Source organism: Hirundo rustica, chromosome 5 (genome assembly GCF_015227805.2).
Source record: "Hirundo rustica isolate bHirRus1 chromosome 5, bHirRus1.pri.v3, whole genome shotgun sequence".
In the NCBI taxonomy this organism is placed as follows: Eukaryota; Metazoa; Chordata; class Aves; order Passeriformes; family Hirundinidae; genus Hirundo; species Hirundo rustica.
Genome location: NC_053454.1, coordinates 4,711,450 through 4,739,313, shown reverse-complemented (window position 1 = coordinate 4,739,313; position 27,864 = coordinate 4,711,450). Strand labels below are relative to the sequence as shown.

General features: G+C 50.7%; 1 protein-coding gene across 2 annotated transcripts; it reads left to right on the top strand.

Moving 5' to 3' along the window:
• The first annotated feature begins 1,853 nt into the window (after positions 1–1,853).
• RPIA (ribose 5-phosphate isomerase A) lies at positions 1,854–19,790 on the top strand. Of its 2 annotated transcripts, none has more exons than XM_040064798.2 (9): positions 1,854–2,079; positions 7,625–7,685; positions 9,716–9,771; positions 13,528–13,587; positions 14,422–14,486; positions 14,810–14,878; positions 15,379–15,520; positions 16,665–16,764; positions 18,593–19,790. In XM_040064798.2, the coding sequence occupies exons 1-9, from the start codon at positions 1,897–1,899 to the stop codon at positions 18,688–18,690; spliced, it is 834 nt and encodes a 277-aa protein (XP_039920732.1). In that variant the 5' UTR covers positions 1,854–1,896; the 3' UTR covers positions 18,691–19,790. The 2 variants fall into 2 exon arrangements, with proteins under 2 accessions (XP_039920732.1, XP_039920733.1); XM_040064799.1 differs by lacking the exon at positions 1,854–2,079 and adding an exon at positions 7,300–7,335.
• Positions 19,791–27,864: the final 8,074 nt, after the last annotated feature.

The following is a 27,864-nucleotide window of genomic DNA, read 5'->3' as shown; positions in this document are numbered from 1 at the left end:
TCACTGGAGTTGTAACTCACCAATAGATGAGACAAACTGCTAACAGAAAGGTCGTTATCTAGAAGTGGAAATGTTTGTGTTTCCCTAGGCACAGCAAGATGTGTTTCAAGCCAAAGCTGTCAGCCACTGCTATGAGGGCACAACAGGTTTATCACCCCACACTTGTACACTAACACTCCCCACAACAGTGGGATTTGAGAAGCCCAGGATGGGCTTCCTGCGTCAGCATAAAACCCTAGTGCCTGTTCTTCATTTCACTCAAATACTTATGATACTGAACAGAAGAATCATAGAATCAATCATAGAATCATAGAGGGGCCTGGGTTGGAAGATACCTTACTGACCATTTCATTTTGACCCCCTTCCATCGGCAGAGACATCTTCCACTAGACTAGGTTGCCCAGAGCTCCTTCCTACCTGGCTTTAAACACTGTGGCAGTTAGCTTCTCTAGGCAACATGTTCCAGTGCTTCATCACCCCCACAGTAAATTTTTTTCCTCAATATTTAATCTAAACCTACTCTCAGTTTGAAGCCATTCCTCCTTATCCTGTCACTGCATGCTCTTGTAAAGTATCCCAAAGCTCAGTCAGCTGCTCCTTTAGTTTTACCCTTCTTGCACCATGGAAGAACACAGTGCTTGGGTCTGATTCCCTCTGAATATACATCCCACTAGATGTGTGTATTTACACTTTAAAATGGGTAACTTGCAGGAAAAATCGTTGCCAGCCGGCAGAAAACACTGAACCACTGCATAGAACCACGTGCTGCTCTTAACAGAGAGTCACTCGGCTCTTTACAGAAAGGTAAGGCCTCACCGAGCTGAGATAAACCCGGGCAATGATAATAGAGTCTTTGTTGAAATCTCACTCCATTGTTCAAGGACTGATGTGCTGGCCCAGGGAGAACAAAAGGAAATGTTTCTAGTCCTTGAAAATCACAGCAGAATCGAATCGCAGAGGTTGGCAGCAAAGCAAGCCAGTCACACACAGAATTTGAAAAGAGAACTCAGCGTTAGCTTTTCTGTTGAGCAAATAAAAAGATTATTCTCTACGAATTGTGGCCTGACCTTGGAGTGAGTAGTAAGTGGTAAATACCTGCAATTCTCATCCACCTTTGTGGGATTGCAGCTGGAGAGAAACTGAGGAGCCTATGAATGGAACTAATGTGGCTCACAGGAGTGAAAATGTTGGTGTGTAGAGGGTCTTCAAGGTTGCTCTGCCTCTCTGGTAGGTTTCAGAAACAACTTCATCAGCGGTCAACCCAGAGTATAGGGAAAAACTATGGGAAACAAAAAAAGGCTCTGTATGCTTCAGGACGGATTTCCATGGGGTTTTGTCCTGACCCTCCTGCAGGGCACGGTGAAGGATTAAGTGCTGGTTGATAGATACACGTGCTCACAGGAGCCCTGGCGTTTTTCTTGTCCATGTTGCTACTTTCGAGGGAGATCGTACTACAAAGTTTGAGTGGCAGTCCGGGAAAGGCTCTTCCTCAAAACCTGTGGAAGCCCGGCCAGAGTACAGTAACTCCCCGAGTTCAGTTCAGTTCAGTTCATTCCCTGGCCTCCTGCAGGGGCTCTCCCCGCCATCCTCCCTTCTCCCCCAGCACCTCCCAGCGGGACACCCCGCACCCCTCTGCTCTTTGCAGAAATGCCCGAACCCTTCCAGCCCTGGCAAACCTGGTCTCTCGGGGCTTGTACATACGTCCATGCAACAAGTTGCTCCGGGGACTGTCGGGCATTGTGGGAGCTGTAGTTCGCCGCTCGCAGCACTACAAGTCCCAGCCTCCCGGCGGAGGAGACAGAGGAGGAGGAGGAGGAGGCGGAGGAGGAGAGGAGCCGGCACAGCCCAGGCCTGCAGCCCGTGAGGAAGAGCCCCCCGGGGGCGGGCCGCGCCGGCATGCGGCTCCCCGGCCGGCTCGCCCTGCTCCGCAGCACGCCCCTGGCTGCCCGGCCGCCAGGGAGGCTCCGAACGGGGCGGGCGGCGGCGCGGCGCGGCTTCTCCCGCGGGCGGCTCGGCGGCACCATGGCAGAGGAGGCCAAGAAGCGGGCCGCCTTCGCCGCCGTGGACAAGCACGTCCAGGTGAGGCAGCCCGGGGTGCTGCGGGGCTCGGGGGGCTCGGAGCCCCGGTGAGCGGAGCGGCCGCGGGGTGCGCGGAGCCTCCGGGAGCACGGACGGACCCGGAGTGCGCGGAGGGGCTCCGGGCTGCAGGGACCCCCCAAAGCACAGAGAAACTTCGGGGTGCAGGGACCTCCCAAAGCACAGAGAAACTTCGGCGTCCAGGGATCTCCCAAAGCACAGAGTGGCTGCAAGGGTACTGGGGTCCGCCAAGGTATGCAGTGGCCATGGAGTGCACGGAGCGGCTCCAGGGTGCCGGGACAGGATCTGGTGTGTCGGGACCACCCAGAACACTGAGCTGCCATGGAGTGCACGGTACTTCGGAGTGGCTCTGGAGTGCAAGGAGCCCCCAGTACACAGAGAGATCAAGGAGTACAGGGACAGGCTCCGGGGTGCCGGGACCCCCCACTGCACGAGGGGCCACGGGGTGCGTGGAATCTCCCAGTGCACGGACGGAGCTCAGGGTGCACGGAGCGACTCCGGGGTGCAGAGACCCCCCCTAATCCCCGGACGGAGCTCAGGGTGCACGGAGCGACTCCGGGGTGCAGAGACCCCCCCTAATCCCCGGACGGAGCTCAGGGTGCACGGAGCGACTCCGGGGTGCAGAGACCCCCCCTAATCCCCGGACGGAGCTCAGGGTGCACGGAGCGACTCCGGGGTGCAGAGACCCCCCCTAATCCCCGGACGGAGCTCGGGGTGCACGGAGCAGCTCTGGGGTGCAGAGACCCCGTAATGCACGGAGCGGCCACACGGTGGACGGAGTCTCCAGAGGCACGCACGGGTCCCGGGCTGCGCGGGGCGGCTCCGGGAGCAGGGACAGGCTCTGGGGTGCTGGGACTCTGAATGCACGAAGTGGCCGGGAGTTGCACGGTGTCCCCCGGTGCACGGAGCGGCTCCGGGGTGTCGGGACTCCACAAAGCACCGAGCGGCCCAAGGGGTGCACGGATCTCTCCAGTGCATGGAGCAGCTCTAGATTGCAGGGATAGGCTCTGGGGTGCCGGGACCCCGCAGTACACGGAGTGGCAGTGAAGTGCACGGAGCTCCCCAGTGCATGGACAGGCTCCGGGATGCACGGATCCCCCAGCACACAGAGTGGCTCTGAGGTGCCAGGACTCCCCAAAACACGAAGCGGACGCAGGGTGTGCAGAGTTCCCCGGTGCACGGATGGAGCGTGGGATGCCTGGAGCAGTTCTGGGGTGCAGGCACACCCCAGAGCACAGAGTAGCCACGGACTGTCCCAGAGCACCGATGAACCCTGCGGTTCACGGAGCGGCTCTGGGTGCAGGGACAGGCTTTGGGGTGCTGGGACCCCGCAGTGCACAGAGGGGCCGTGGGGTACGCAGAATCTCCAGTGTATGGGGTGCACAGAGCAAAACACAGAGCAGCAACAAAACATAGGGTGCACGGACAGACCCAGGGCTGTGTGAGGCAGCTCCAGGTGCAGGGACAGGCTGTGGAGTGTCGGGGCTCCCCAGGGTATGGAATGGCCATGGAATGGACTGAACTTCCCAGCCGCAGTGCATAGAGCAGCCCCGATGTTCGTGGATGCAGTGAGGGGCACTGAGAGCACCCCTCCCACTCAGAGCATGAACAGTCCTGGGTGCAAAGGGGGACCCTGGGGTGTATGGATGGGTCCTGCTGAGCCTCTTTCTCCTTCGCTTTGGACTTCACTCCCTTTAGCTGAGGCAAAGGGAGAAAACTGCTTTTCCTTCCCCAGTGTGTGCCTTCCTGGCAGCAGCTTCCTGCCTGATCCAGCTCAGCACTGTGTACGCCAAATTTGGGGTAATGTCTTGCACCTCCAATTTACTGTGCACCCTCCTGCGAGCTGGGCTGCGGTGGGAGTTCGGGCTAATCCATGTACTGCTCCTTTCTCCAAGTCCAGGATGCGCTGCTGCTGCACCGCTTTTCTTGAGCACCCAAGCATAGAGCAAGTCCCTGACCAGGGGGTTCTGTCTCGTCCTCTGCAGGGAGAAAAATGCAGCCAGGGCTTGAATCAGCCCCTTGAATGTCAGATAGGGCTGGAGCTGCCTGAAGTTTGGCACAGCCTGATTTGGAAGATCAACGGTTACAGTCACACAGGGTTTATCTCACGCCAGGCCTTTCGCAATAGCAGTGGTGAAATCGGGGTGAGGAGTTGCTGCCAAGAAAGTAGGTATTAGCAGTTAGGGGAGAAAAAAAAAAAAATCCCTTTTCCTTCCTGCTCCCCCCTCGCTGGGTTAGTATTTTGAAGTTCAGTTGCTGATGGCTTCCCTTATGTCCCACGAAAGCTCGGCTTGTTCTGCAGCCCCTTCCTCTGAGCAGTCTGTACCTGCCTGAGGGAGCACAGCCACATGCTGCATGAGACCCAGCCCCTGCCAGGCCAACACCATCAAAAGTGATCAGTCTGTGAGAAGGGGGAGCCTGGGGGCTCTGGCAGTTGCATAAAAACCCACTTTCTTACCAAGGCAAGCCCAAAATTGGGCGTTGAGGGGTCGTGGGAGGAAGGACTCATCTCACAAGGTGTGGAGCTAAAACATCAGCATTGCTGTGAGTGATCATAAATGTGGGCTCATTTGATTTGGGGTAAAAGCAGTATTTTTGGACTTTTATAATGAAATAGCTGGCCTTTGTGCTGTTTTATGGCCAGGCAAACTTAGGATAACGTTTCTGGCTGTGTCCCAGCTGAATAAAGTTCAATGTCCAGCTTGTGATGCTGGTTAAGTAAATTAAGCAGTGTCTGGGGTAATACCCCAATGCTTGTGCAAGAAATGGTGGAGAAGGAGCTCAGAGCTGGATGGTCTCAGCTGCTGTTTGTAATGGATACCTTTGCGTTTGCTTGTTAGAGCTCTCAGGAGGGAGCAACTCCATCTCTGAAAGCAAAGCTAAGGCTTCCCATGCACAGCAGGGATGTGTGGGAGACACCAGGGCTTGGTTCTGCTGGACAAAGCTCTCTTGCTTAACTGTGCCATAAATTTGTGGTGCTGAGGGACTGGTACTGGATGAGGCTTCTCACTTGGCATCCACCTTCAGAGCCACCCCTGCCTTGCCAGGACAGCAGCTCCTTGTGTGGCAGTAAAACCTGGGTGTGGGAGGGGGGGATTAGGAGAGGAGAACTTGTTTCTCTCTTTCTTTTATTTTTTTAATTAAAGCTAGATCGGTGTGCTTGCCCACGGCACTTGTCCCCGGGCAGCTGCAGGAGCAGAGTTCCCCAGTTCTGGGGTGGGCACTGAGATGACCAGGCTCAAAGGCCATGGCCTGTGGGGCTGTGACAGCTTGGGGGAGCGGGGCTGGCACAGGGCTTGGGGCTTTAGAGCTGTAAGCGGCTTGGGGAGAGCTGGCTTTGCGTTTATACAACACCTCTGAGGGCGGGCCCTGCCAGCACCTCTGTTAGAAAGGAAAATACAGGTACTGCCCTGTGTCCTGCTGCCCCAGAGAGGACTGAGCAAACTTTGGGCTTTGCTCTGTGTTTATTTACTGCTTTTAGCTGGAGCTCTTTGTTCTCTGACCTTGGAATCTTAGGTTGGACTGGCCAGTGCCTGTGTGCTGCTGATAGTGCTCCACGTGTGTTGCCTTGTTGGCTTCTGTAATGCTGGGCAGTGTCTTTAGGCCCTTGGGTTGGCTGAGAAACTGCTGTGGTCGCTGCCCATTTCGCCCATACGTGGGTCCTCAGCTGTGCTGTGGCTCAGTGCCTTGGTTTTTTTGGTGGGCTTTTGGTAAATAACTTGAAATTTAGTATTTTTGCATGAGGTGCTGCTCCTCAGTGCTCTGCTTCTCACCAATGTTTGCCCTGCCCCTGTTTTTAAAAGTGGATGTTTCGTGGTTGGTTTTGCCCCTGGTCTGGCTGGGGTTGAAGCTGAGGAGGGAGAGGTGGGAGTCACGGTAAGGCAGGGGCTGTGACAGCACCATTTCAGACTGATTTAAAGCGCTGCTTCACCTCTAATCACTGATAAATGGATGGGCTGGGACCCTTGTGAGCTCTTCCTGCTTCATTCCAGTGGAGTCGCTGATGCTGAGGCTTTCCCCATCCCTTTAGGGTACCCAGCTGCTCCAAGAAGCTTTCCCACCCTACAGAAATGAGGGCAAAGAGAAGAAACTGCCTCTCCCCGGGTCAAAACAAGTCTTTGGGAACACTGGTACTGCCCATGTCCTGCCAGCCTCTGCACAGCTTCGCTTGCCCCTTCCTTGGCTGGCCTTGCTTGGCTCTGCCTGCTGGGTGGGTGACACTGGGAACCTCAGGAGCTGCTGGGTTTCTGCTGGCCCCATTGCAGGTGTGCAGCAGTAACCTGTTGCCCTGCCCAGCTTTTGCAAAGTCACGGTGATTAGTGAGGGCTGGGATGTAAGCTGAGCCTCTGGTTTTGGAGAACTTCTGTTTTCTTTAAGCTTTTAACCTGTAGAAGAAGAGAAATGACTAATCCTAGGGGAGTGTGACCCGTCTTCAACTTTCCAGGTAAACTTGCGTGACAGCAAGATTTTAGCTGGTTGAAGTGCTGCAGGTGTGGCTTTTTCCACATCTGGATTTGCTGCACATGAGGAAAGAGCTCCAGATCTTTCTAATGTCCAAGAGATAATGCACAACAGCTCTGGGCCTGCATCTCTGGTTGTCTTCATATCTTCCTCATCTGTGGTGATACTGGGCCTCTTTAAGTCAATTTAAGCTTTGGATCCCGTCCAAAGAAAAGGAAGTACACTGAAAATGGGAAGTGCAGAAGGCTGCAGGTCACTTAGAGGGGGTGGGAAACTGAGTTGATAATAAACAGAAACTGACACGGCAGAGAATATGTCTTGCAGAAGTAACACAAGCACACCCATCCACCCTCAGCCTGCAGCACCTTTTAGCAGTGCATCTGTGTTGTGGATGACAGGGCAGTGATCCTTAAATCAGGCGACACGCAGAGAAAGGCCAGGATGGAGCTGTGGTTAAAATTTCATCCTCTTCAGCGCATGCTGCCAGGCTCACCCACCTCCCAAGTTTTGCTGGACTCTCCTATAGGCAGCTTTACACTCTGTTTTGGAAAGCATTTTTTATTATTCACAGGAACAGCTGCTGTGCTCTCTGCTTTGGCTGCTGGTGCATCTGTGCTGTTTACAAACGATATGGCTGGCAGCAAACCCAGCCTTTTACTGTGCGGCTTCCTTGGGAGATTTTATCTTGAGGTTGTTTCCCCTTCTTCCTCTGTGGTATTGTCTGAAATTCACGGCTTTTCCGGCAGGAGAGCTTTCATGGAATGCCAGCAACCACCAGTGAGTGTGCATTGAACGCCCTGGGATCGGACTGTGCTGGTAATTAGCAAGCACATGTCCTTTAATGAGAGGGAGAGTTGATTAAAATCCCTTGGCCGCGGACCATGGCCGTGCCCTCGCTGGCACAGCGCCTTCCCTCCGTCGCCTGCCGAGCGCTGAGATGCTGTGTCCACGTGCAGCCCTGGACAAGGCTCCTCTTGCATGTGTTTGTGATGCCAGTTTTGCTGGGGAGAGTGGACAACCTGGAGCCTCCAGTAAGAGCATTCCTCTGTCTCTCTTTGATTTGCAGAACAATCAAGTTCTTGGGATCGGAAGCGGATCTACGATAGTACACGCGGTGCAACGATTAGGTAGGACGCTCCCCTTCCTGAGCCTCCCACCACAAAAAGTCCCCTTTTCCATCTGCCCCAACTATTTGAAAAACACCCTAAATCACCTGCATGCTGACTTAAGAGCTGATGCCTTGGGCCTGTTCACCTGCTGCTGTGTCCTGCTTGAAGCTGAAGGTCAAAACTGGGTGTTGGGCTCCAAATTTATTGCCTGAGAGTCCTGAGGAGGGAATGATTTGCCACCTGTTCTCCCCACACGGCCAGGAAAAGCTCTCCACTGGCACCCACCGCAAACTGGAGCTGAACTCCTTGGTCTGGTTCCAGCTTTGCCCAGCTCTGCCCAGTGCTGGCTTGTTGTGTGGCTCGGCGCCACGCAGCTGCTCTGCTTCCTTTAACCCGTTTGCCTGTGGCTCATTTTGCTCCACAAGATTCACACTGAGGTGTAATGAAAATGAGGAATGTGAAATCCTGCTGCATTTTATTTATGTACCCCGCAGCCAGGATTACCTGCTTGCTCCAGGTGCAGGGGTTTGTTCAGGGTGTGATTCAGAAAATTTCAGCCAAGTATTCAAGTGAGGCAAATGCAGTTTTGCAAAGGTAATTATTGTCACGGCTCATTACAGAGGGTGCAGAGGTTTAAAGTTCCTTTGCAGGGCACTCTCAGCCCGAGGTCTGCTTGTGGAGGTGCTGAACTTTGGATGTCCTTGGCTGCAGAGCAGAGCAGCTGTGGGGGCTGTGGTGGGTTGGGAGTGCAGGATCAGCCCTGTTGTTCTTGAGGATCTTGCTTGAATACAGAGGAAGAACCACAGAATCATTAAGGTTGGAAAACACCTCTATGATCCTCAAATCCAACGCAGCACCAGTGTGTTCACCACCAAAACATACTCCCAAGTGTTACATCCACACTTCCAGGTATGAAGATTCCACCACTTCCCTGGGCAGCACACTTCAGTGTGTCCCACCGGGGTGGCCCTGCCTGTCTGGGGAGTGCCCTGGTGACCTCCAGCTCCCTTGGGCAGAGCTGTCCTGCAGCCCAGAGCAGGCTGAGTTCTGAGCACATCCCAGCCCTGCACTGTGCAGGGTCACAGCAGGGCTGGGGCTGCCCCTTGTCACCCATTTCCCAACTCTGTGAGGCACTTCATTGTCTGTGGGCTGCTGTTCAGCCTTCTGGGCTTGGCTCTGTACTGCAACCACTCCCTCCTTGAGCACAAAATCAGTCTCTAAATAAATGGCTATTGTATTTGAAGAGGAGTGGCTGTTCCAGGCTGCAAATTCTGGCTTTTCATGTCTCCTGATTGCTTTAGAACTGGGATGTGGCCTGTAACAACATCCAGCCCCGTGTGTTGCATGTGCAATCCTTCCAGCAGCAGCATTACCTTGGAGCCTGGAGCTCGTGTGCTTGTTCTGGTGCACGAGCTCCTGCTGGCTCTTGGGCTGTTGGCTTGTGCCTGAGTATTGTAATTACTAAAATAACATTTTGTCCATAATGATATCTTAGTAATAGATTTTAGTCATTTGAGGTTAGCCTGGGGGAGGAAATATTTCCTTCCATTTAATGGAATACTGTACTTTATTAGTTCTTTCCCTGCTATATATTTAAATGTTCTATAATAAATTAATGTGATGTCCCCGGGGCAACAAGCCAGCAAACCTTTCAGACAGCTGCTGGAGCTCTCTGTTTACATGGAGAGCAGCAAAAACCTGTCTGATGGAGTGAGAGAGGGGATGGGGTGATTTCCCAGGTGAGGATTTGCTGATGGGGCTCCTCTACTGCTGGAGACATAAAGGTTAATGGCTCATGGTGGCTTGGGCTGGGCCAGAGTGGGTGTTTAAACATTTCTGACTGTTGAAACTGAGCCTCAGCCTATGGAGGGGGGCACCTGTTTGCATTTTGAGCGTGACTGAGTTATTTGCAAGCCAAGCAAGTAATTGCAGTGAATCAGAGGGGCTGCGCTGAACTGAGGTTTCTTAAAGTGAAAGTTGCTGTGGTTTTTTTTTTTTTTTTGCCTTGTGCAATGAACAAACCAAAGCTTCTGCTTTTTTTCCTGCAGCTGAGCGAGTTAAAGAGGAGAACCTGACAATTGTCTGCATCCCTACCTCCTTTCAGGTGAGTGCTTTCCTCCTTTGCTTCCTGCCAGCCCAAACACTCCTGCAGGGGATCTCCCCCTGGGCTCTGGGAGGCCACCTTGCCTCCCTCTGCTTCACAGTGGTGTGAATGAACCAAAAAGTGCCAGCGAAAGCACTCGTGGTGCAGCCTACAGAAAGACCTCACGAGGAAGGTGATGGTGCTGTGTTACCCTGACCTGAGCTCGGGGCTGGGAGGTGTGTTTGGAGCCAGTGTGGTAGGGCTGGTGGTGTCAGGGTTGGTGCTTCCTCTGGATCCCACTTGCAAGAAAATGCTGCTTAGTGGTGAACCAGACTCGTAGTGCAAAGCTCACTGGAGACACTTTGTCTCCTTTGAGTCTGTATCAGCCCTGACAGCTGTAAAGAATAATAGCAAGCTCTTGTGTTTTCAGCAGGAACTTCAAATGCATCAGCTGGGTTTGATAAGAAATGGCAGAAGAGAAATTCGCTTAACCTCTTGTTTGCTGTGCAGCCTTTGCAGGAATTGGTTCATACTGAGCTAGATGTTGAGAGGGCTGGAGGGAAAGGGAGAACCTGGCTTGCTGGTGGAACACAGATCTGCTGGGGAAGCTTGTGGGCATCTCCCATGCCTTTGGCAACTGGCTTTGGTCTTTTTGCCTCTGCTCCCTGAGGTGGGAACCTCCTTTTGGGCAGGCAGAGGTGACATGGTGGGGACCACCTGAGGGGTCTTCAAGGCTGGGTGGCAATACCCCAATTGAGGGATTGGGTTTGTGTCCTTCTCATGGTCCTGGTGTGGGCCTGGGGACTGTACTTTTGTCACAACCTTGTCACTGTGAGGGCAGTCAGGCAGTGTGGGCCAGAGCCTGTACTGTGAGGTTTTCTGGGACTGGGTGGGTAAAGCCCTGAGCAACTGGGAGCTGACCCTGTTTTGACCTGGAGGTTGGATAGAGACTGACCTGAATTATCCTAAAATCATAGGAAAACCTAACATCTTCTTACCCTGCAGTTGTTTAGGTGTGGGGGTGACAGGGCTCTCTCTTCCCAGCTGTTGCAGACAACTGGGGTATAATGCAAAGTGCTGCAAAGGCCAGAAAGTGAAAAAAAAAAAAAAAAAAATTAACCTATATCGGTACTTCTGTTGCTTATGCAGACTGTGGTGATGTGTCTTTGATGTGTCTCAAATGATTCCCACTCTGAAATGTCACGTCCCCTTTGAATCTAGGAGAAGTGCTCTGAGTTCAGTCATTAGTTCTTAAAGAAAATATTGATGAAGCTCTTGTAGTGAGCGTGGACTGGAGCCTGTCCTGCCCTGACATCACCGAGTTTCTTACCAGTAAAACAGAAAAGTTGCTGTTAAAGGGAAGAGAGAGACTGGACACCTGCAGGAGCAAAAATTCCCGACACAGGGCTGCCTTGTATCTCTTGCAGTCCCTTAGACCTCGACCAGTTCCGAGGGGAGCGCTCCCAGGTCGGCAAAACAGCGTTTTATTTTCACTGTGTACAGGTGTAGATGGCTGCCTGAGGTCACTGGCAAGGAAGAGTTGGTTTCAGTGGGCTTTTATACTCCTCCCTTCCCTGTTGTCAGGTCTTTAATCCATCACCATCAGTAAAGCTAGAGCAGGGTAAGTATCTGTCCCCCAGCGTTTGCGTTGTCTCTTTTCACCGGGCCGTGTGCCGAGAGCACGGAGCAGGACCGCTCCTGTCGAGTGCTGTGCAGTTCCCACCACGTTCCCCTCAGTTATGGGAGCTCTGCTTTTGATTCCCACTGCTCCCATCGCCTTGCAAGCAGAGCCTGGAGAGAGCCAAGCCGCCTCGTTGCCACACCGCTGACTTTAAGCCTGTTCAGGGTCTGGCCTGCATGTGCAGCACGGTGTTTTTTCAATGCTTTCAATTCCCCAGATCCCTGAAATCTCCTTCTGTGGACACCATGTGATGAATGCCAACCCACTGATTTTTATTCCTTTCATTTTGTGAGTTCTTAGGACCCCACAGGTCATCGAGTGTTAAAGCTGCATGCTGTGAAATGCCATGATAAACTCTTCAAATCATATCTCATTGCCAGGAGTGCCACCTGTTAATTCTGATGTTTCTGGGATGCCAGTGCCTGTGACTGATGCCCTCTGTTAGGGTTAGTGGGTGGAATTCAGAGGAATCAGCTGATGCAGGCTATTGCTCTGGGCTTTCTTGGTCTGGCTGCAGCACGGTCTGGAGCAGAGTCTGTGCAAGGAGGGACTCTCACTCGAATGATGATTTGTAACAGAAAATTCAACCAGTTGGAGATTCTGCAGATGACACCAAGCTGGGTGGGAGTGTCGATCCGCTGGAGGGCAGGAAGGCTCTGGACAGGCTGGATGGATGGACCAAGGCCAGTGGTCTGAGGTTCGACAAGGACAAGTGCTGGGTCTGCACTTTGGCTGTTAGGTTTGTTAGGTGGTTGGCAAGTGTCCCAGCAGAAAAGGCCCTGGGGGTGCCGGTGACAGTGGCTCAACATGAGCCACCATGTGCCCAGGTGGCCAAGGAGGCCAGGGGCACCTGGCCTGTGTCAGCAATGCTGTGGCTGCAGGACCAGGGCAGGGATTGTCCCTCTGTGCTGGGCACTGGTGAGGCCACACCTCGAGTGCTGTGTTCAGTGCTGTGCCTCGCGACAAGAAAGGCATTGGAGGGGCTGGAGCGTGTCCAGAGAAGGGAGTGGAGCTGGGGAAGGGTCTGGAGCACAGGTGTGACGAGGAGCAGCTGAGGGGGCTGGGGGGCTCAGCCTGGAGGAAAAGAATCTCCAAGGGGACCTCCTCACTCTCCACAACTCCCTGATAAGAGGGGCAGCCATGTCGGGGTTGGTCTCTTCTCCCAAGTTACAAATCATAGGACAAGAGGAAATGGCCCCAAGTTGTGCCCGGAGAGGTTTAGCCTGGATGTTAAGGAAAATTTCTTCACTGAGAAGGTGGTGAAGCACTGCCCAGGGCAGTGGAGGAGTCACCATCCCTGGAGAGATGTAAAAGCCACGTACGTGTGGCACTTGGGGACGAGGTTTAGCGCTGGCTTGGGCAGTGCTGGGTTAAGGGCTGGACTTGATGTTCGTAAAGCTGGCTAAATAATTCTGTGATTCCCTGTTTAGGCTGAGGGACTGAGCCACGGGCAGCCCTGGGTGCCCTGTGTTGTGTTGCCACTAGAGGGAAACACACAGCCACAGCAGGAAACAGATCAGAGCCTCCGAGCAGCTGTTTCAGTGGCTTCCCACACTTTTCCCACGAGTTGTGGGTTTGTTGTTTACTCTTTAGCTCATTTCCAATATGTAAAATATTTCCTCTGTTAGTTCCACATTACTGTGGTGTAAATATTTAATTCTCTTGGTCCCATTTTTCAGGTGAAGGAAATAAGAAGGGCTGGATGGGTGTGAGGGAGAATGATGTCCAAGCTGAAACAACACAGGATTTAAAAATTCTATATCTGCTTTAGTGCTTAAATACAAGTGATTCCCACCAAGCTGATGAGGCCTCCTGCTATTTAGTGTGGAGAGACCCAAACCCAGGAGTCCTGTTGCACCACATGAGCATTTTAGTTCAAGTCAGCAGCAGGATTTTCTTTTCATTACACTGCTCTGGACTGTAAACAGCATTTTCTCCTTGCTGTGTGTTCCTGCTGCAGCCTCTGCACGAGCTCACGGAGCAGTGGAGCTCTCTCAGGGAGGCTCCATCCTTGCTGCAGCCAGGGAATGACTCCAAGAGTCTGTTTTCCTTTCCTGCCACTGGTAAATGGTGTTTGTTGTCTTCTTGGTGCACAGGCCCGTCAGCTGATCCTGCAGAATGGCTTAACGCTGAGTGACTTGGACCGAAATCCAGAGGTAAGTGGGACCAGGAGGTGAGACCTCACCTGGCCTTCCTCTCACCTGGTCCTTCAGAAAGCATCCAGGCTCCTTAGTCCTCCCCTGAGGTTGAGTTTGGGTGGCCACGCTGCAGAACACGAGTGAGAACTCGAGTTGGGGCAACAGGGAACGGCCTCAAGTTGTGCCACGGGAGGGTCAGGTTGGATATTAGCAGAAATTTATTCACTGAAAGGTTGGTTAAGCACTGGAGCAGGCTGCCCATGGCGGTGGTGGAATCAGCATCACTGGATGTTCAAAAATGTGTAGATTTGACGGTTAAAGACATGGTTTAGTGGGGACCTGGCAGGGTTTGTTGAATGGTTGGACTCAATGTTCTTAGAGGTCTTTTCTAACCTTAATGGTTCTGTGATTTTAACAGGTTTAGTTTATTTTTCTCCCAAGTTGTGTCTTAGTTCTTGTCCCTTTAGGTGGCAAGAAGGCTGCTGAGCTGTGTAGCCTCCAGGTGGTTGGCATCTCTGCCAAGATGAGGCTTGAGACAGGGATATTGCTGAACTGTCAGAGATTTTTCCTGGGAAAATCTCGCATGCTTGAACACCACCAGAGGCTAACGAGACGTGCCTTGCATGCCAGCAGTTGGTTTGGGTTTCTATTCCTCTCACACGCCTGTGCTTGTTGGAGGGGCTTGGGTGGTCTCGGGGTATCCTTGGGTGGCCCATCAGACACTTGTCTCTGGTCAAGCTGCCATCAGGGTGGTCCCAGCCCTGGTGACATTTGTGACTGCTGCTTGGAACGCTCCACCCCTGGGTGCTGCACAGGAGGCGTTTCCACATCCATTTTCTCCTCTTCCCACAGCTTGATGTTGCCATCGATGGAGCAGATGAGGTGGACTCTGACCTCAACCTTATCAAAGGTGGCGGGTGAGCCTTGCTGTCCCTCTGTCCATCTGTCCCAGTGCTGGTGGCTCTCAGTGTCCCTGTGTGGCTGTGGCTGTCTCTGGGGTGGGCTGCAGAGGATCCTGTGCAGGGCTGTGCGTGTGCACCCCCGGTGGGAGATGGCTGCTGGCCAGGGACAAGGGGCACAAAGTGAGGGGTGAGGGTGAGGAGGAGAAAGTGTGGGGCAATGCCAGCACCAAAACCAGCAAGAGCATACTGGGGGGGACTGGACTTCAAGGCCGTTAGGCACAGTGGGGAGCGGTCTGATGTTTTCTGGTTTTGTTTTTTATTTTTTTTCCCCCTTGCAGTGGCTGCTTGACGCAGGAGAAGATAGTTGCAGGATTTGCAAAGTGCTTCATTGTTATTGCTGATTACAGGTGAAGATATTACTGTTGATACCATTCTCCTCCATGGGAGGTTTCAGATGGTGCTGTGTTAGGCCATTGTTGTCGTTCCAATGGTTACAGGAGAGCGGGAATGGGTGGGAATGAGCCTGGCTTCCAGTATTTCAGCAATTCAATTTATCTTTTTTTCTTAATTTTCAGCTCAGCAGGCCTGCTTGGGAGTCAGCAGAGCTTGTGGGGAAGTGGCAGTTCTGCTCTCTGAGCTCAGTGATTGTCAGCAGGCGATAAATTTTCCAGCCATGAGGCTGTGGAAAAAACATCTCCTGTTCTGCTTGTCCAAAACACATCAAAGCAGGGCTTGTGAGAGGATAGAATGTGCATTAAACTGGCTCTCGCTGCACCAGGGCACACGGGGACTTGACCCTGTCCTCCTGAGCCTTGTGCCTGAGGGGTTTGCAAAGGGCCTGGGGTGATGTTAGTGGTGTCAGCAGCGTGATGTCCAACACTAATCCCACCTCAAACTGTGCCCTCAGGAAAAAATCTGACAGCCTTGGGGAGCAGTGGAAGAAGGGAGTTCCGATCGAGGTCATCCCCATGGCTTATGTCCCTGTCACCAGAGCCCTGACCAAGAAATTCGGTGGTGTGGCGGAGCTGCGGATGGCTGTTAACAAAGCAGTGAGTGTCCCTGGCAGCCCTGCTGCCCCTGAGGAACCACCTGAACGTGGGCAAAGGGAGGACCACAGGTGTGGCCCTTCATCCAGTGAAACCTGGGCTTTCCCTCCCACAAGTGATGTCTCGTGCAACTCCTCTTTGTTATACTGTGGTTACCGAGTTGTGTATTTAGGTGTTGGGGTGCCGGGGGCTTCTTTGCAGGAGTTTAAATTCCCCGGCATTCAGGTGGTTTTGGAGTCCTGGCCCTCTGCAAAGCTCTGTGCCAAACTGAAGGAAGAGACGGAGTCTTTAGGTATAGATTTTTCAAGGCTGCATACTTTGTTTATTGTTTCTTATCTTACAATTTTCTCAGTCCAACAAGATGTTTGCCGCGGCTTGGACTTCTCACGTCTCTCCCCAAGCTGGGTTGTCCTTATCTTTTATACTAATTGCTACGTATTTCTTATTTACTATTTCTCACCAATGCCTATCACTAATACTAAAAAGGTCATCTCTACTCTGACCCAATCCTCACAAAGTACTTTGTGCCACATCACTGCTGAAATGGAGTGAGGGAAGGAGAATGAAGAAGAAAGAGACAACGCCCCAGATTCTCCATCTTGCTCCCATTCACTTCAATGCCAAAAATCCCAAACCCACTGTTTTTTCACCCTGTGATATACTAGACTACTATTTTTCACACTCTTGCGGCCTGTAAACCCTCTTGCAGTGCAAGAAGCCTTTCCCATGGACTGAGATCAAAGCCAGTGTCTCTCTGAGCTCTCTGGGGTCCCAGACCCCCCTGCCCAGGTCCCTGACCCTCCAGGGCAACCAAAGGAATGCCCTGGACTCTAACATTGGGGCTGCTCACTGAGAGCCTCTCAGGTTGTGACTCCTAAAGAAGCATCTCGGAGCAGGGAGCAGAGGGGTTGCCAGCCTGGGTCTGACCTGCTGCTCTGGGGGTGCTGGGGGTGCTGCAGGGCAGTCTGAGCCACCAAAGAGGGTCTCGAGTTGGAGGTGATGGTTTCACTGACAGGTTTGTTGTGGGGGCAGCCCCAATTTACTTCAATCACTGCAGTGGGGACAGCTGATCCCAGTGAGGGCTGTGACAATTCCTGGCTGGAATCAGGAGACACAGGACTCGTGCCGTAACTGGGTTTGCTTCCAGGGCCCTGTGGTGACAGACAACGGGAACTTCATCCTGGACTGGAAGTTTGACAAGGTTCATGATTGGCGTGAAGTGAACTCCGCTATAAAAATGATACCAGGTGATGTCTGATTTTATAAAAACTACAAAAGCTGGCTGGGGCTTGGTGTGTGATAAGTAACCTGGACTGTGGCAGCTCTCTCCTAGACATGAGGAAATGTGTGTGTGTGTATTTGCTGCCCTCCTGCAGGTCCCTGCATTTGTTTCTACTCAAGAGAGCAGACAGCTCCATTGGTACAATTGTGCCCAGGTGGCTTTTTCCATACGGTGGTGAAAATCTGGAGTGATGGTGGTTGATGTTGACAGTTTCCCATTAGGCACAACAGTCCTGTCCTGTTCCTTACTCTCCTTGTGCCCATTTAGACAGGGACTTTTAGTGGAAACACGGGTGCACTCTGGAGAGAGGGTTTGCACTGTGCTATGGTATTTTCCAGGAGCTGCTTACAGCTCTGCATCCCGTTCCCATTGGGAAGCCCTCCCTGCTGGCCTTGCTGTGAGCATAAAGTGTGCCCAAGCTCTTGCTGGGCTCGAGCAGCGGTGGCTGAGTGCTCTGTTTGCAAACAAAACAGCTCGCATTTGCAAGGACTCCTGCCTTGTCTGAGACCTGCTGCCCAGGCCAGAGCTGCCTCTGGACCATCCAGAGGCACTGGCACTCAGGGAAGGCTCTGAGTCTTCAGGGAAGCAGCATCTGGAAATCTTTCTGGTTATCTTGGCAAAGCCTGTCCCTGAAGTCCTGCCTTCACTGACTGCTCATGTGATGCCAGAACATGCAGGAATGCTTTGGCATCTTGTTGCACAAATGCCAGCATCCCCACAAAGCAGCCACGTATGGTCCTGTCTCCACAATTGAAACAGCAGGCTGGGCAGAGGCTGTGGGTGTAGGCTGGGTGAAGAGTGGCCAGTAACTTCTGGTTGTTTGTGGTCAGTGGTTTTGCTTCCCTCAGTAGTTCTTATCACTGAATCACAGAATTGTTGGGGTTGGAAGGGATCTCTGGTGACCACTGCTGGTCTGGGCTGCCCCGGTGCAGTGCTCCATATCCTAATCCACTTGCTGCCCATGGCTGTACAAATCTCTGTATCATCAGAGCTGTGTCTGTGCAAGAGGCAGACAGTGCCTGGTTGATCTGCACAGCAGGAGCTTCTTCCCTGCATTTCTTTTTGGCTGAGGAAGGAATAGTAATAATGGCACCTGATCCATTGTGGTCTCAGCACTGTTTTCTGCTCAGGAATGCACCTGCTAAGGGCAGAAGAGCTTCTTCCCTACCCAGAAGTGGATGAGCCTAAATGTGAGGCTGTTAAATGCTGGGAGAAGGGGTTTGGCCACCCTGTGCTTGTGGGCCTTGTCCTCTGTTTCTGTCCACCTTCCTGGCCTCTGGCTGTATCTCAGTGATCACTGTGAAGTTAAGAGCACCCCATCATTAAATGCCTTCAAAAGTACATTTACAAATGGGCTACAAATCGCAGAGGTAGCACCGGAGCTGCTGAGTCAACATTTGAACAGTGTTAGCCAGGTGATCCCTTACAGGACACTCTTCCAGATGAATCCCAGTCCTGTGGGTGTGTGTGTAGCTTCCTCCTGCCCCCATGGGTCATCAGGCGGCAGAAAACACTTCTCTCGTGATTGTGTTGGTGCAGCGGTGGTGGCTGGGGCAGCGTGAATGTCGGGCGAGCTTTGGGAGTTGTTTCTCAGACTCTGGAGAGTTTTTGCCGGGGGTGGCTGCATGGGAAAGATTTCCCAGCAGCTCCCTGTGTGGCCAATGCAGGCTGGGCACTTCTCCAAAGCTCTGATGGAGGCACTGGCGCTTTTTAACGAGCCGAAGCACGGGCGGAGCAGAGGGCAGGAGCACAGGGGTGGCTCTGGCGGTAAGCGGCGACCTCTCGTTCCGCAGGTGTGGTGGAGACGGGGCTGTTCATCGACATGGCCGAGGTGGTGTATTTTGGGATGGAGGACGGCTCCGTCAGCCTGCGGGAGAAGCAGCCCTGCTGACAGGGCCCTGCCACGGGGACTCAGCTGTCCTGACGGTGCCAACGCCGACGTCTTGCCTTAAGGAGCAGCGGCTGTCGCAGGAGACCCGCGGGATCAGTACCCGCTGACTGATACTGAATGTCTTTTTTTAAAAAAAAAAACAAGTGAACAAACAGACAAACAACAACAAAAAAATAGATTCTATTTATATATATATATATATTTTTACTTTACAGGAATGTCGTCTTTTTTTAATGAGTCGTTTCAATGAATTGCTTTAACGTTTTTATTTTCTTTTCTAAGAAGTACTTACCGAAACATTACTCCCTGGTTTTGTGTTCGGAGGGTTTTTTTCTTTTTTTCAAAGAGAACTTGAACCCTTCTGGTTGCTCATAGTGCTTAATGATGGAAGTCAGAAATACAATCCTAATGCATCATTCCTAACTATGCTGGCTGGGAGGGTGACGTATGTAACAGGAGCACATCCAGTTGGGACCTGCTGATGCCTTATTTGGAACCTTTTTGGTTCAGTATTTTATGCCTTTTATTTTTCTATACCACTGTTTTTTAATAGTTCAGGATGTCTGGCTGTCCTCTGTGCACCATGACAATTCTCTGAGCCTCGGGTGGTCTCCACATCCCCCTCTCTGGGACATGACAAATAAGGGCCTTTTCTGGGCTTCTGTATGGAGGAGACATTCATCCTTTGAGCCAAACTCTGCTCTCATTTAATTCAGTACCTCTGATTAAAGTCTGTGCTGTAGCTGGAGATGTTTGGGACTTTGTCCTTGTCGACCAAGAGCAGAACTGGGTACTTGATGAAGTTTACAGGAGCATATTTTAGCAGCTTAGGGCAGTGTGGAATAGTATTCAGTGGGAAATGATTTGGTTTGGGATGAAGGTTAATTACCACCCCTCACAGCTGGTTGATCTGTGGAAGGATAGAGCAGAACACACAGGAAAATAGAGTCTTCCTGCCTAAATTTTCTATGTGTAGCAGGAGAGAGACATTCATTCAATATCTCATTTTTGGTGTATAGGTGCTTTGCATGGTTCTGACGTCGAAATGCAAGCCCTCTCTTTGTGTTTTAGACACTGAAATAAAGAGCTGTTATACCAGACTTGGTGGTAATTTTGTTCTCAAAGTAACTTATTTTGTGGATAATGGGGAAGATCATGGTCAGACCAACTTCTGCTAACTTCCCTTGCAAGACTCCTTCATCCAAGCCAAATCCACCCTTCTGCATTTGATTTCTTTTTGCTTAAGGTAAGTGAATTATTTAAAATGAACCAAATTATCTGGTCAACACTTGTTATCTGCAGTGTTTTCTCAACAGATACTGTCTTCAATTTGCACATCTAAAACCTGTGCATCCAGCTCTTGTACTGAGCAAACTGCCAGCAGCTTGCTGGAAACACAGATTTCTTTTCCTGCAAACCTGCTGCTGCAGGAGCCATTTGCAAAGCCCTAGCTCTGGCTAGGGGCTCTTTTCAGATGCTCTTGGGCTGCTAATGTGATCCTGGATAAACAGAGAGCAATTTTGAGCACAGCTTTATGCCCAAGTGCCTTCTCACTCAGCGTGCTGCTGGGAATGAGATTAGCGGAGCGAACGCTGCTGTTGACTCCTCTGTCTGAAATCAAACGGCCCCTTCTCAAAAAGCCAATAAACCCATTACTGCACCATTACATTCTGGCCCTGGACCAGCTGTGATCTCATCCAGCTTTGTGCTTAGCAGGGGCTCCTCAGCCTGAAGATGGGCAGGTCTGGTTTCTAAGCTGCTCTGGGTGCTGGGGTAGATCCCATGGGGGCTTTTGCAGCAGGTTCCCCTGCTGGGGTGGGACTTGGAGTGGGTCTCGGGGCTGTGGGTTATGGGCACGGCGTGCACTGTACCACACAGCTGGAATTAAAATGTCTGTGTGGAATTAAAAATCCCTGGAGAAAATACAGCATCTGCATCCTTGTGCAAGCTCCCCCAGCTGACATTTGCAGTCAGTAGATGGGGTTTGACTTAAGGAGCTTTTGGGAATGTTCTTTTCCTTGGAGGCTGCCAGTCTCCCTCATCTGTCATGACCACCCTCATCTTCACCTGCCAGCACATTCAGGTGTGGTGCAGGGAGTCCATCCTGTCCTGGGATGGCTTTGTGCCCTGGCTCTGCCCTGTCACCAATACAGCCCACATACACTGATGCTCAGTTCCTTGCCACAAGCATGTTTGAAAAAAGTGAAGTGTACAGGCAGCAGAGGTATTTCTAGTCACTGGTCCTTGCTTTTCTAGGCTATCACCATTATTACAAATGTTTTTGGAGAGGTAACAGTTGATACATGAGCATGCTGTGGTAGATCTCCAGCTGAGGGCAGGCACTGCAGCTCCCTGTGACTTGGGCAGAAGCAGTGCAGCTGCTCCTGAGAGCTCCTGAGCCTGAGTTTGTTTGATTTTACCACCTTGGCTGGTTTCACTATGACATTTGCTCTGGGCTTTGATTTGCCAAGGTGCTCTTCGAAAGAGCTCTCAGAAGCCTTCAGAAATGGGCTGCCACTTCTATCCCACCCTTCTCCCTTGCAGCCTGGGAAGAAAAGCAGGGATATATTTTTAGAAGATGGCATTGGGGAAAAAAATGCTATCAAAAGCAGGTGGAAGGAGGTGTCCTTTTACACCCAAGGCAGGCTGGTTGTGGCTATTTAGGGTGCATTCCTGCAGTAGATTCTGTAACCTGATGTGATCCAGCCCCCCCTGTTGCCTTTTGAATTGTGTGTGGTGGGTAATGCACAGAGATTTACCATTAGCACTGAATTATGGATTAACTTGGCCCTGGAGGAAACAAACGTTTCAAGAAAGAGCAACAGCAGCACTAAAATTAATTAACAACAGAGGTAATGAAACACTAGTCCCATTCAGGGGAAAAAAAAAAAAAAGGCAATATAAATATAGTAAGAGAGTACATCAGATTCAATTTAATTAACCGGTGGTTAATAGGTTAAATAATTAAGATGAATTAATTAAACTAACTAGAAATTATGTGTTTTGTTAAACTAACTCACCTTGTTCCATGTTGTATAGAAAGTATTACTATCTGTCAAGTTATTATAGTCAGTGTAGGATGGGATTTATGATCTGATATAATTACTGATCTGAGAAATGTGGCATAAAAAGAGGTGAAAACAATTAAGCAGGCAGCATAGAGGATGTGTGCTCTGGGTATTAAACCAAAAAATTACAGCTAAAGTGATGAGGAGAAAATCAGCATAGCATAACCAGTGATAAAAATTATCCGTGAGGAATATTAGTGAGTTGTAATATATATTAATATCTTTCAAACATAAAGCCAGATCCATTTTTTAAGTGTGTGGATTTAATAAAAAATTGTGTTATGACACTGTCTGTGGTCCAGCTGCACCAGGAAAAGAGGAGGAAAAGGAAAGATGTCTTCATTTTCAAAGTGATTTTTTGAATTTATCAAGCCTTTTGAATCCTCAAAAATGTGTTTGCAGCTTTATTTCACTCAGTACATCAGCAGATGCATTTCAGATTAAAGATGAACTCGAAGACCTGAACTGCTGGGTTTTTGTACTGAAAACTTGTGAAGTTTATTCATTTCTCCTTCCAGTAACTTTAACAGGAGTTTTATCATTCCTGTAACTCCATAACCTTGGTAGCAGGGACCAGGAGGTTTTTTTTTTCAAGGCATGGGACTTTTCTGTTTGTATTTTAACACCTACCAACACACTCTTACACTTCTTTAATGAACTTCTAGCCTTGTGAAAATCATGTCAGACCATCAAGATTAAATGTAGTGAGCAAAACAGAAAAGGATCAGTTTGCCTACAGGAAATTACATAAACAATTTTTTGTAGTGAAAACAGGAGACTGAACAAGAATGTCTAAGTGAAAGATAAAACCATCAATCATGTTGGAAAGCAAAATGCCTTTGATGATTTATGTTGTTTCTGGAAGTCAATAACAGAAAGATGAAATACAGCAGAAGAAAAAAAGGGACTATTAAGCCAAATACCTCAGATCTGTAAACCTTTGAGTTAGAAATATTCTTAATCACACTAAATTCAGAGTTCATCTCATGCCGTATTGTTAAAAATATGTGCACATGAATTTGATAATGAAAAAAAAACCTCCACGGAAGCTGAAATACCTGCTAACTGGAATGGTCTTTTTAATTGTGCACCAAACTCTAAATTCCCTCATGATGGTCTTCCAATGCATGATTAATTAAAGAAAATACTACATCAAGTACCCTTTCTACTTATAGATGTCTCACATGTTTGTGTAATCTCCTACTGAAGTTATTACTAGAAAGCCTTATAGATCAAAATCTCTAATTAAACATTAATTCCCTTAAAACATTTTCAAAGCCTTGCTTTCAGTAACTTGCAAGCTTTATTTGCCTGCCACAGCACGCTGTCTTCTTGTAATCAGTATTTAATAACCTGTACAGTTTAATCCCAGTGTAATGTATTTGGCAATTGTCTTGGTTTTTGAAAAGACAGGTATCTGCTATGGAGAGGCAGGCCTCTCTAGGAAATGAGGAATTTGAATCCTTCCCTCTGTGTTATTATAATTCGGAAGATTAAGAATAAAACTTTTCAGTCAGAGCTATGGGGAAAAGGAATAACAGTCCTTTACTAGTAAATATAACAGGACAGACAAAAAAAAAAAAAACTAACAGCAATTATAACAATAGTAGAACAGAACCAAGAACCCCGAGGGCACACGGTGGAAGCTCCGGCGCTGATGGCTGGAAGCCGGGCGCGGTGGACTGTCCTCCGCAGGCAGGGGGTGTCCTCGGCAGGCAGAGGTGGCAGTGCCGGAGAAGCTGCAGCGGCGGGACCCGGGCTCACCCAAAATCCAGCAGGACAGCGAAGAAACTCCGAATTCCTGGATACTCCAACAGATGGTAGAATTCCCAGGACCAGACTCCTTCGTTAACCGTGGACTCCAGCCAGCCGTGGCCCGATCCGTGCTCCCCCCGGAAGAAGAAAGAAGAGAAAAAACCGCGAGATCCCCCCACCCTCCGCTCTCTCCGGGAGCTTTTTTCCCTCCCCCAAAACTAAGTTATCAGTTCTTTTGTCCACGTTAAGCACTCACCACTTAGTCTCCTAGCAACTTGGGAGGGGGGAAAAAATTCCACAGGAGACTTAAACCCCAACATTATCCACCCCGAATTTTTTTTTTCCCACACCAACATATTATATTGAATTTAAATCTTTAAATAATATACATATATATACATGTGAATATAAATACAGACACAGTCACAGTGTTCACCGAAAAACAAGGTCCCCTTGAGGTATGCAGCGGGTCTTTCCATCCTTTTGCATCACCCACCATGTGCAGCCAGGTCCCTGAGCAAAAACAACCCCAGGAGCGGGATTGTCTTTGCTGGAGGCAGAATTAATCCAAACAGTTTTTCCTAGCATTCCTCTCATGTGTACTACAGGAACTTTATCTCCATTTCTTGTTCCTAGGGGCTCAGATTGGGCGGGGCCTGCTCGGTTGGTGGAACCTCGAGTGTTCACTAACCAGGTGGCCTTTGCTAAGTTATTCTCCCAGTTCTTAAAAGTCTCTGCACTCAGTGCCTTCAAAGTGGTTTTAAGCAGGCCATTGCATCGTTCAACCTTCCCGGCTGCTGGCGCATGATAAGGAATATGGTACACCCACTCAATGCCATGTTCCCTAGCCCAGGTGTTTATAAGGCTGTTCTTGAAATGAGTCCCGTTGTCAGACTCAATCCTCTCAGGGGTACCATGTCTCCACAGGATTTGCTTTTCAAGGCCCAGGATGGTGTTCCGGGCAGTAGCATGGGGCACAGGGTAGGTCTCTAGCCATTCAGTGGTGGCTTCCACCATGGTCAGCACATAGCGCTTGCCTTGGCGGGTTTGGGGAAGGGTGATGTAGTCAATCTGCCAGGCTTCCCCGTACTTATACTTGGACCATCGCCCGCCATACCACAGGGGCTTCACCCGCTTGGCTTGCTTGATGGCAGCACACGTCTCACAGTCATGGATAACCTGAGAAATACTGTCCATAGTTAGATCCACCCCTCGGTCTTGTGCCCACTTATAGGTGGCATCTCTACCCTGGTGACTTGAGGCATCATGGGCCCATCGAGCTAGGAACAACTCTCCCTTGTGTTGCCAATCTAAGTCTATCTTTGACACCTCTATCTTTGCAGCCTGATCTACGTGCTCGTTGTTTCGGTGCTCCTCATTAGCCCGACTCTTGGGGACATGGGCATCTACATGACGGACTTTGACAGGTAGCTTCTCTACCCGAGTGGCAATGTCCTTCCACTCATCTGCAGCCCAGATTGGCTTTCCCCTACGCTGCCAATTGGCCTTTTTCCACCTGTCCAGCCAGCCCCACAGAGCATTGGCCACCATCCACGAATCAGTGTAGAGGTAGAGCTTTGGCCACTTCTCTCTTTCAGCAATGTCCAGGGCCAGTTGAACAGCTTTGAGTTCAGCAAGTTGGCTTGACCCACCTTCTCCTTCAGTGGCTTGTGCAACTTGTCGTGTGGGGCTCCATACGGCTGCTTTCTATTTCCGGTTCATCCCTACGATGCGGCAGGAACCGTCAGTGAAAAGAGCATAGCGTGTTTCTTCTTCTGGCAGTTGGTTGTATGGTGGAGCTTCTTCAGCACGTGTCACTTGTTCCTGCTCCTCTTCATCCATGAGACTAAAGTTTTCACCTTCCGGCCAGTTTGTAATTATCTCCAAAATTCCAGGGCGATTTGGGTTTCCAATGCGGGCGCGCTGAGTGATGAGGGCAATCCATTTGCTTCACGTGGCGTCGGTGGCATGATGGGTGGAGGGAACTTTTCCTTTAAACATCCACCCCAGCACCGGTAGTCGGGGTGCCAGGAGGAGTTGTGCTTCTGTGCTAATCACCTCTGAGGCAGCTTGAACTCCTTCATAGGCGGCCAAGATTTCCTTTTCTGTTGGAGTGTAGTTGGCTTCGGACTCTCTGTAGCTTCGGCTCCAGAATCCCAGTGGTCGGCCCCGAGTCTCCCCTGGCACCTTCTGCCAAAGGCTCCAGGACAGGCCATTGTTCCCGGCTGCTGAGTAGAGCACGTTCTTCACATCTGGTTCCGTCTTGACTGGGCCAAGGGCTACTGCATGAGCGATCTCCTGCTTGATCTGGGCAAAGGCTTGCTGCTGTTTAGGGCCCCAGTGGAAATCGTTTTTCTTGCGGGTGACCAGGTAGAGAGGGCTCACAATCTGGCTGTACTCAGGAATGTGCATCCTCCAGAATCCTATAGCGCCTAGGAAAGCTTGTGTCTCCTTTTTGCTGGTTGGTGGGGACATTGCAGTGATCTTATTGATGACCTCAGTGGGAATCTGCCGCCGTCCATCTTGCTACTTTACTCCCAGGAACTGGATCTCTCGGGCAGGTCCCTTGACTTTGCTCTGCTTGATGGCAAAACCAGCTTTCAGGAGAATGTGGATGATCTTCTCTCCTTTCTCAAACACTTCCATTGCCGTGTTCCCCCACACAATGATGTCATCGATATACTGTAGGTGCTCCGGAGCTTCACCCTTTTCCAGTGCAGCCTGGATCAGTCCATGGCAGATGGTGGGGCTGTGTTTCCACCCCTGGGGCAGTCGGTTCCAGGTGTACTGCACGCCCCTCCAGGTGAAAGCAAACTGAGGCCTGCATTCTGCAGCCAGAGGAATGGAGAAAAAGGCATTAGCAATGTCAATTGTGGCGTACCATTTTGCTGCCTTGGACTCCAGCTCGTACTGGAGTTCCAGCATGTCCGGCACAGCAGCGCTCAATGGTGGAGTCACTTCGTTCAAGGCACGATAGTCCACAGTCAATCTCCATTCTCCGTCAGGCTTGCGCACAGGCCAGATGGGGCTGTTGAAGGGTGAGTGGGTTTTGCTGACCACCCCTTGGCTCTCCAGCTCCCGAATCATCTTGTGGATGGGGATCACGGCATCTCGATTTGTCCGATACTGTCGGCGGTGCACCGTCGAGGTGGCAACCGGAACTCGTTGCTCTTCTACCTTTAGAAGTCTTACTGCAGATGGGTTCTCTGACAGTCCAGGCAAGCTATTCAATTTCTTAATGCCCTCTGCCTCTACAGCTGCTATTCCAAAAGCCTACTTGAATCTCTTAGAGTCTTTGTAATAACCATTCCGGAGGAAGTCTATGCCCAAAATACACGGGGCCCCTGAGCCAGTCACAATTGGATGTTTCTGCCACTCCTTTCCAGTCAGGCTCACCTCGGCTTCCAGCAGAGTCAGTTCCTGTGATCCCCCCGTCACCTCAGCAATGGAAATAGGTTCTGTCCCCACATATTCCGATGGTATCAGGGTACACTGAGAACCAGTATCAACTAAAGCTTCATATTTCTGTGGCTCTGATGTGCCAGGCCATCGGATCCACACTGTCCAATAGACCCGGTTTTCCCGTGCCTCTCCCTGGCTAGAGGCAGGGCCCCTCTAGCACCGGTCATTATTCCCCTCCTGAGCATACATGGTAGAGGTTCCTTCACGGGGATCTGACATATCATCCTCACTTCTATAATACCTGGCAGCCTGGTCGTGCGATGTCGAGGCTACCTTCATCTTAGTGGAACCCCCTCGGTTAGTGTTTCTCTCCTTGAGCTCACGCACCCGTGCTGCCAGGGCAGAAGTGGGTTTTCCATCCCACCTTCCCATGTCTTCCCCATGGTCACGCAGAAAGTACCACAGGTCAGCTCGTGGGGTGTACTCTCTCTCTCTAGCTGGGGGCTGTTGACTTCTGACTCTGGGGCCTGTAACTCGCACCGGTGCTACATGGGAACTGTTCCTCCTCATCATCTCCTCCATCTTCCCTGTCACCTCCTCCATCTTCTCCCTCATCTCCTCTCTGAGTTCTTTAGCCACAGCAGAGACCTGAGCCTGCATTGGGCTACAGATGATACTCTCGTAATTTCTAAGCTTGTTGGCTACAGAACCCACTGTCTCTCGGTTGGTATCAGGATGAATTGTTGCAATGTATGTGGCGTATTGAGATGGTCCTAGAGTTGCCAGATTCCACAGCATTTGCCCTGTGCACTTGACTTTGTCGGGGTCATTATCATGCTGTCCACCCCTCCCAAAGAGTACCTCCAATACCGCCACTTCTCTCAGCTGTTGGATCCCTTCCTCAAGGGTCTTCTAGCGCATTCTATGATGGTGCTCCTGCATTCTGTCT